The sequence below is a fragment of the Silurus aristotelis genome (genome assembly GCF_946808225.1).
Source record: "Silurus aristotelis genome assembly, chromosome: 9".
In the NCBI taxonomy this organism is placed as follows: Eukaryota; Metazoa; Chordata; class Actinopteri; order Siluriformes; family Siluridae; genus Silurus; species Silurus aristotelis.
In genome coordinates this window covers 390001-400000 of record NC_139582.1, presented here as the reverse complement: position 1 = coordinate 400000, position 10000 = coordinate 390001, and the positions used below count along the sequence as shown (strand labels likewise).

The following is a 10000-nucleotide window of genomic DNA, read 5'->3' as shown; positions in this document are numbered from 1 at the left end:
ATTTATCCCAATAAAACCCTTAAACTAACAGAGTGAGGAGAAGGATGAAGAAGCACAGGGTGAAGAGCAGTAAAGTCAGATGTGTTCTACTGAAGATTTATTTTAAATAATATTAAATCATTCAGTTTTATACAATAACAAATGTTTGTCTTAACATTCTGGCTGGGAAATAAACCTTCAGATACAAAGTCTAAAACCTTCACCACTAAACTCCCACCTCCCCATGTTAGATTCAAAATTCTATCTAGATAACTACAACATAATTATTAATATTAATAATAATAATAATAATAATAATAATAATAATAAAAGTATATACTATAGGTACTGGTACTGATTGTGTGTGTGTGTGTGTGTCTGTGTGTGTGTGTGTGTGTGTGTGTGTGTGTGTGTGTGTGTTTGTAGGTAGAACATGTGTAATATAGCAGAACTCTGAGTCAGATGTTCAGTCACTCTAGAGATCCTTTATTGTTCTTTCTTTGTTCCTCTGAGGTCATAACTGATAAAACAGATCTGCATCTTTTTGAAGTTTCACTATTTTTGCTTTCATCCTACACCTGCTTTCACCTGCACACATTTACAGGAACAATGTTCACGCTGTATAAATGTAGGAAGTCCAGCTTCCTTCTGTAGAGCAGATCGAGTTACTGGATTGAGCCCAGGTGATGAAGTAAAAGTGAAAGGAGAGATTGAGTATTAAGTACTTAGAGGTTTTCAGTACACTTGTAAACAATGCTGACAAACTACTGACTGATTTAGAAGCTAAATCCATCAGGAGAACACAGTAGTGGAGCAGGAGACCTCGTATTCTTGTTATGGTTTCCCCCTGGTACAGTAATGTGGAACTACAGAACTACTGGCTGAACCTGTTCCCTGTACTATCTGATATTCATACCATCCCCCTGCATTTCCCTGTTTCAGATCATTGTCACACCTTGTTGTTGTGTAGACTTGTGCAGACCTGCACAACAACCACAAAGCCACCACAGATATCACTCTATATCAGTATTATACTCAAACTCTGATCAGAACGCTCACTGCCCCTCACACACCACCACACACTGCTTACTTCTGCTTCACATGAGCTTCTGAAAGTTGATCTGATAAACTGCTTGCTGAACGTGCGACGTGTGGAATATTCCAGGATCAGGGTTGAGTGAGTGTACGTCATGCACATAATCATAAACTTCCAACAATAAGTGCATGGAATTAAACACTAAACCCTGAATTTACAATATTCAAGTCTTAATCTAATATTCTGCTGAACAGATGTGGAGTGCTGCATGAACACTGTCATTAGCTGTATGAGTGCTATGGCAATGTGGTTCCTTCTGCTCCATGAGCTTTACATGAGCCGAGTTTCACCTTCTCCATGAGCTTCACCTGAAACATGTTCCACCTGCTCCATGAGCTTTACCTGAACCTGGTTCCACCTCCTCCGTGAGCTTCACCTAAACTGGGTTCCACCGACTATGTGAGCTTCACCGGAATCGGGTTTCTCCTGCTCCGTGAGCTTCACCTGAGCCAGGGTCCTCCTGCTACAGGAGCTTCACCTGAGCCGAGTTCCTCCAGCTCTGTGAGTTTCACTTAAACCGGGTTCCTCCTGCTCCATGAGCTTCACCTGAGCCGGGTTTCTCCAGCTGTATGAGCTTCACCTGAGCCGGGTTTCTCCAGCTGTATGAGCTTCACCTGAGCCGGGTTTCTCCAGCTGTATGAGCTTCACCTGAGCTGGGTTTCTCCAGCTGTGTGAGCTATACCTGAGCCTGTAAGCTTCGTCTGAGCCGGGTTCCTCTGGAGCTCCTCTGCCAGTAGGAAACAGGTGAGAGCTGGGCCAGGAGAGGGCGGGGCAACGGCGATGCCCCCTCCTTATTGGCTGAGAGGGCAGTTATTAAGTGGTGGGCGGGGTTTAGGAGTGCAGTTATTCATTTTGTGCAGAGAAGGAACTTGAGGAAGCGGAGCTCAGCGGAAAGTGTGGAGAAAAAAGAGCGCGCTGTCACTCCGCACTCCGGCTTTACACCCACCGCACTCCGGCTTTACACCCACCGCACCCCGGCTTTACACTCACCCTATTCGCGATCCTTTTGGTCACTAATTAATAAGTACCCAGACGCTGTGTCCATGGCAGAAGCGGGCGATTGCAAACGAGAGGCTTTGTCCCAGGCAGCGGCTCTGCCCCGGGAAGCGGCTCCCAGCCCCGCCGACTCGGTACCGGTGATGATAGCGCCGGCTCTGGAGGACGTGGTGGAGGAAGAAGACGGGTTTCTGCTCCAGGTGTCCGGTGTAAAGACTTTAACAGTGGCTGAAGGAGAGCACGAGGACGCGCTGGTGTCTCCGGTCATGCAGCTGGAGAGCGAGTTCCTTCCTCTAACCATCCGCAAGCAGGTGTCTTACAGGTGAGCACTGTGTACTAGCGGGTCACACACACACACACACACACACACACACACACCCCGTGTCCTACAGGATTATATGGCAGGTGTGTGAGCTTCCTGAAGGCTGCAGAGTAAAGCACTGAGTGAACTTCTCTGGTGATGATGTTTCTGAGGTTCACGTTAGTGTAAAACACTGTATGTTAATGTCAATCATCATAGTAAAAACAATTAAATATCTCCACAATGGAGACCTGTAATTCTCCTCACCTTCTTCCTGGTACACACACACACACACACACACACACACACATTAACAGAAGCATGTGTATACTGATGCACAAGAAAACCTGAAGTCCAGTGAAAGTTAAATATCCAATGGCAGGTGACCTTTTCATTTCTATAAGAGCGACACTTCTGACAGAACATTAGCTGATTATCAGGTCTTATCACGGCGCTGTGGTGCAGATTCACACCTGATCTCTAATGAGGGACACGTCTGGGGCAAAAAGCTTAGCAGTGCATTACGGACAAAAACAAGCCCCAAAGCCACTTCCTCTTCAGCTCAGCCTTTATTGTTCTCTCATCTTTATCTAACGTCATGTTACACACCTGAGATGATGGAAATGAAAATGTTTTGTAGAACGTTATTGGATGTAGAATGTCATGTTTTTAATAAATGCTTTGTGACAGTTCGCTCTCTTTTCAACCTTCTGACTCGTATCCAGGTTACTGAACACGCCACCGTATTTTCAGAACCTTTTTCAGCCTGGACGAGGTTTTGGGTTGGAGCAGAACATTTTTTTTCATCTTAAAGCACCTGAGCAACTTACCTTTCTAAACTTACCTTTCTATTTCTTTTTCCTTGTTTTTCACTCTGTTGCAGGTTCATGATTAATTTAACAATATTTTTAAACAACAAATACTGATCTGATCCTGAGCGAGCGTTGGGGGTCGCTTTCCTGCAGCCTTGTGTAGACACACACACACACACACACACACACACACACACACACACACACACACACACACACACACACACACACACTTCCTGTCCATCAGCATCGCAGTCTGACACATTTATTGGCCATGTTCTGTGAGAAGAGATCTTGCTGTACAGTCTGAAATCGAATTCAGTTCTCGGAGGTTAATAATGAAACGTAATATTTAGCAGAAAAGCCTGTAATGTACTGCTCTTTACAGAACGGTAAGATACGACGTCGCCCCCTTGCCCATGTGTGCTTTATATAATTATGACGAGGCCGTGTACTCGAAGCAGTGTGGAGCATCTGTGTGTGTTTAGTGATTCTGAGAACACAATGCCATGTTTTGAGGATGTCTTATGTAACTAGATGAGAGGAACGCAGGGTGATCCTGGACTTTCTCACACTATAAATATGCAAAGGTTAAGATTGAGCCAGCGCCGGTGTTTGTGCCAGTCTGTGCCTCCATGCCCACTCAAAACCTGGCCAGGCATCCGAGAGCTGGAGGTGGGCATTCAGGAGAGCATAATGGTCTGTTCTGGTGTCCAACTTCCTGCTGTTTCACTTTACTACATCCACACATGAGTCACAGAGAGAAAGAGAGAGAGAGTGAAAGAACAGGAGAGTGGAAATGGTCAGAGACGGATTGAAGGCCAGTGAATTCAGGGAAAAATCAATACACAATTTAGGGTAGAAGTGAAAAAAGGTCAGTCTCTTGCTTTCAGCTTGTGTTGTGATGTTAGAAGCCACCAGGAGCCACTTAAACTCTCATAATGACTTAATGTCCTTCTCCTGCTAATAACTAAACACAAGTAATCAGCAGAACACAGCAGATAAACACGGCAGCTATCGCTCAGCAACCGCCAGACCATTATCCAGGAGCAGAGCGAAACATGAGATGGAGAAATGATATCCTGTGTGTGTTTCCTGCTGGAATACTGCTTTTTAATATAGTAGGGTTTCTGGCCATATGTTCCTGGTGTGTGTGTGTGTGTGTTTATATAAATATTTCCTCTTATCATTTCTGGGGCTGAGACGTTCACTTCATCACAGGGGTTGTGTGAGATTAACTACACTTATAACACAACTTCTTGGTGATTCTCACAGCCTACTAACAAGTGAATTCATTACACGCGCACGCACGCACACGCACACGCACACACACACACACACACTGCATTTTTTCCATAACAGTAGATTTATTCACACTCAGGACTGTACTGGAGAAGTGATATGAGTATGTTGATTCAGGCCCTGATGGTGAAGATGCAGGCGGAGATCGACTGAACTGCTGCAGACGAATGAAACAGGAGTCTTTTACTCTTTCCACACACCTCCGGTTGGTCCTGATCTATGTGTAGAAGGGGGCACCAAAAAGTTTGGAGACTTGCTCTGTTTACAAGAAAGTACTTTATATGTACATTTCCAAACGATCACCTTCAAAACAGTCCCTTTGCACAGTAATGCAGCGCCCCCTGTGTTCTTCTGGAAAGTGCACTGGAAGTAATCTGATGAGTATTCTGGCGCAGAAGTGAGATCATGTTGTTTTTAGAGAGAAACACTCGCGTGCGAGGAGAGCTCTGTGACCGGGAGTTCTAATGTCCATGATGGAACATGGTCAGAACAGCACCAGTTGCACGGGTCCCGATGTACACAAGACCATGTCTTTGGGCACACTGACTTATGAAATTTGGTGCCCCCTGTGACTGTGACTGCAACCTTGTGCTGCCATCTGTTAGCATGTGACAAAACTTGTCTCGAACCTTTTTGATGCTCCTCATAGTTCCTTTTACATCAATTTACACTTCAGTTCTGCTGAGATGATGTGTGGTGGAGCTTCTTACACGGACACTTTCCAGCACACATTCAGCTAAGAGCCTACAAACACACACACATATTTATATATATATATAAAACTTCATTAATTAATCCATCGTATTGTGTATGTACTCTTCTGTTTACACAAAAAATGAGAACATGTTTGATAACGAGCCTCTGGTCTCCTCAGTCATTGCATAATATACACAAATCTTCTGAAATTCTGCAGACGGACAATAATCCATCCATTCTTACGTTTTAGATTTAAAACCCTGCTGACGTTCTGAACTGAAGAAGACATTTACGTCCACAAACACGAGAACATTCATAAATATTGGGATCTTCTGCCTGAACACGAGCCCCTCTATAAGCGTCACCTTGATTGATCTTTAGTATTGTCATTCTCTCCGGGGGAGAAGGACGTTATTATCGGGTGCTTGTCATTAAAAAACAGAAAATTTTGCAGAAAATTGACTTCATTCAATTCAGACACTGGCACAAAGCAGCCTCGGAGAAATCCGGCTCTAGATTTAGATCCCTGCTGAGTGAGTCAGAGGTGATGACAAGCAGAACTTCAACAAAATGTGGAAGGAACGTTAAGGGGAACGAGAGTCGAATAGGAAGTCATTCTCTACCAGGTGAAGGTAACGAGGGAATTATAAACCATTACAGTGTACAGGTGTAATTCTGGGATGAGCACAGGGCAGGGCGTATGATTACAGCAGCAGTCTGATGTCTGGATCTTAATGTTTCAGGGAGTTTTACCTTCACCACAGTCAGCACTAAGTCACTTATTAGGGACAAACTTTATGACATCATCATCTGTGTAAAGCTGCTTTAAGACGATGTCCATTGTTAAAAGCGCTACACAAATAAACATTTAATTGAATTAAAGTCTTTCTGAAAGATACAAATCTCTAGTATCCTGCTGAAAGTATCCACTGAAGTAACCATGAGAGAGTACAGTTAACTCTGTATGAGGTCTCCATGCAGGACCATGAACAGAAGTGAATCTGAAATACAGAAGTAGAACAGGATGAATTAGACTACTGCAGGACAAGTGTGTTAGGATCTGGCACTGGCAGCACATTTTGCAGCAGGAGGACAAGTACAGCTAGACATGAGAGAGAATATAATTAATGGGATGATGAAAGTGAGAGAGTTGTTCTAGTAATATTACTTACATAATCTTCAGATGGGTGACTGATAATCACTTCCAGGTTCTTCACTGCTGCACATGATGTAAGTGACAGACCACAAAGAACTGATTACAGAATCAGGGTCTTTGTATGTTCCTTTGTTTTTGTGTTTTCAAATAAAAGAATGAAAAAGTAGAAATATCAAAATTTCTTCATCAAAGCACTAAATATAAAATTAACACTTTTCCCCTGTAAAATAATTGATGATTGTCTGGTTTATTGTTAGTTTTTCTTTACTGTAAAAAGTGTGTAGTGATCTAGAACATCAGTACACCAGGGGCTCACAGCACTCGTGTATCTGCACTGGGTTTCTGCACCAGTGTTGCAGCAATGTTCTATATTCAGAAGGTGGAAATTACTCAGGAATCTCTTATCTGATTGGCCTGAAACATATACAGACACAGCACTAAACCCAGAAGTAGCATTTACTGGAAATAATATACACCAGGTTTTATTACGAATAAAGTACTGACTATTAACAATTCCACACGACTCGACATCAACGTGTGCAAAGGCGATACTGAAACAGAAGTAAATTAGGTTTTTACTGATTTGATCTTAATCATTTTTGTAATTTTATTTCTAACATGCACAACCATACACAGTGAAATGACTAAACTGTGACTATGAACATAAACAAATCAAATAAAAAAATATGGTGGTTAAAGAGTTAAATGGAAAATGCAGTAAAATAGAATTTATAATATAATAAAAATATGTGCAGTAAAACTGCTAAGAATAGAATCTAGTGTACACATTCAGCAGCATTTACACTGCAGGACGCAGAAACGTTGTGGGTTAATTGTGTTTTGTTAGATGTGTAGAATGTGTGCAGAATAACAGGTTGAGGCAGAGGGTCATGTCCCGGTTCTTGTCCTGGTGTTGGGTTGAGGAAGTCAGTGAGATGATTTCAGTCTAATAGATTGGGGTAAAGGGTTTGAATTGTTCTACTGATCTGATCAGCTTGAGCTGTTTGTTTAATAAAACCCTGGTGTGATTATACTGCAGGAACACCAGGTGTTTGTGAGTCTCCGATCGAGCTTGTTGTCGTGTTGTGTAGTGTTTTCTGTTGCATGTGTGTTTGTGTGCAGTGGAAGTGTGTGTTTGTGTAGATAAAGAGCATGCATCAGTATTCAGTCAGTATTTCTTCCCCTCGAGCTCTTCTACTTTATCTAATGCTAATTCTCCTGCACTAATGTGCTGTTTAATTATGCATGGGATGAAGTTGCCACTTCTGACCTAAAACAAAATTGCTGAATAATGCTGACGGTTGTGAACATTACCCTGCGGCGTATCATGATGTTTCTGGCTCGATTGGAAGCAGATCATGTTGAGAGAATGGATCAGTCTGGGCAGATGTGCAGCAGTGTTTAAATATTAACTGTGATCTCACAGCCTTTACATCACCTCCTGTCTACTTTACTAATTTCCTGTGTGTCTCTGACTGAATGCAGGCATTAAACACTTTCAGGCTAATGCCTTTGAGCCGTTACTGAGCTCTGAGATCAGAAAATGATGAACACAACGCAGGTTATGGCCTCCTGGAACCCTAATTTATCCTAATAATCCCTGCAGGCTGAAGGAAGCAGAATAACGTGAAACTGCTTATAGGATTTGGTGTAAATTGTTTCTACAGCCAGCTGAGATTCACACACACACACACACACACACACACACACACACACACACACATAAAGAAAGATTTATGACCAAACTTTTGATGTCACCCATATGAGGATGGGTTCCCCTTTGAGTCTGGTTCCTCTCAAGGTTTCTTCCTCATATCATCTAAGGGAGTTTTTCCTTGCCACTGTCGCCACGGCTGCTCATCAGGGACAAACGCACACCTTCACCTTCACTGTTGTTTTCTGTAAAGCTGCTTTGAGACAATGTCTGTTGTGAAAAGCGCTATACAAATAAACTTGACTTGACTTGACACACACACACTACACAACATGCACGACAACACAACAAGAACATTTCTGTGACAGAAGGTAGTAGATGAAATGATGAAGTGGAAGTAGCTTGCTGGAGTTTTTACCAGCCCAGTGGATCAGAGTGAAGACCATCACATCTTCACACCTGCTCATTTGTTCACACCTACTCAGAGCTAATCACATCACAGCAGGACGACGCAAATACTCGCCAGATCCATATCAAATGGTCACATTAAACATCAGAACGGGGAAATGTATGATCTCTGGCATGGCTTTGGAGATCAGAGAGAACTTTCCCACACAGCAGTCTGTAGAGTTTCCACCACATGGTGCAATACGTCCAGTAAGTGGAGCAGCTTCAGGATGAATCATACGACAGGAAGTCCACAGGAACACAGTAAGATTTAGGTTTCATTTTGATCTGCCAGCTTTTATCCTGATTAATAGAGCTGCTGACTGTACTTTCATCCTGTACATGAGACTCATGCAGTGTTTTGCTGAGGTGTATGTCAACAGGTCCAGGGCCTTCTTTTATTGAGGCTTTTGTATCTTCTCCAGATACAGAAGAACTGACTGCTGGTTTTAGTTCTATATGTTTGATCATTATGAATGATGTTGCTCCTCTCAGACGAAACCCGTGCAGTTAGACAGGTCTGTAGGAAAGCAGAACGAGATGGAGGAAAGATAATTACAGAATTCTTATGATATGCTAAAAGAAACTCATGGCTCCCACAGGCGTGCAGCTAAAGCGGCAAGAACTAAATATTTTTCTGATTTAATTAACAAGTGCTTAGTGTCCGAAAGCTTTGTTTAGCACAATAAACTCTGATTTCTTGAACTTCTTTGTGAGAGGTTCCCTCAAAACCTCGAGCCTCAAAGATCCTCAAAGATTTCGAAATCACAGGCCCAAATATATTAACTATTGTAAATAGTTTCTTATCGGAAGGTTGTGTTCCATCCTGTTTCAAACATGCAGTGGTTTTCCCTTTTATTAAAAACCTGGCCTTGAGGCTACAGAGTTGAACAACTTCTGGCCCATTTATGTCTAAAGTGTTAAAGGTAGTTTAGACATAAAATTACTCCTTTCTTGCAGGAGAATGATCTCCTGGATAAATTCCAACCTGGTCATAGCACAGATCCCGCTCTGGTGAAAGTTTAAATGATTTATTATTAACGGTTGATTATGGGATGGCTGATATTTTAATTATGATAGATCTTAGTGCTGTATTTGTGAAGTGGGTTTTAGGGGATCAGCTTTGCAATGGTTCCACTCATATCTTAAGGATAGAACATTCTCTGGTAATTTATTTAATTTTTTATTATCTGTATTTCCCTTAAATTATGGTCTTTCTCAGGGCTCTATTTTGAGCTCTAATTTGTTTTACCTATATATGTGTCTCTTAGACCATCTATTTGCCATCGCAATTATGTTTTCTATCACATGTATGCAGATGACACACAAATGTATCTACCGCTGAAGGTTGAAAATGAGCAGTCCTTGCAGTCCTTGTTATGGTGTTTAGAGGAGGTTCAGGTTTGGCTGTCAAGTCATTTTCTTCTGTTTAATGTCCAAGGTTGCTATTTTTGGTCCTCCTAAGCTGAAAGAGAAGATAGCCCCCCCTTAGAAATACGGGCGTTATAATTGTTTTATCTTTGAGTTCTGATAAACAGATTAATTTGGTGGTAAAAAATAG

At 42.2% G+C, this 10000-nt stretch overlaps 1 protein-coding gene across 4 annotated transcripts in view; it reads left to right on the top strand.

The window, feature by feature from the left end:
• The first annotated feature begins 1906 nt into the window (after nt 1-1906).
• Nucleotides 1907-10000, top strand: part of dgkza (diacylglycerol kinase, zeta a) — a 165869-nt gene continuing 157775 nt past the window's right edge. For 2 of the 4 annotated variants that reach the window (XM_083550096.1, XM_083550094.1), the window contains exon 1: nt 1914-2393. In XM_083550096.1, the coding sequence (XP_083406222.1) occupies nt 2119-2393 (275 nt within the window). In that variant the 5' untranslated portion in view covers nt 1914-2118. Of the gene's footprint in view, nt 2394-10000 lie in introns of all 4 variants that reach the window. The other 2 variants (XM_083550095.1, XM_083550093.1) reach the window with 2 other exon arrangements.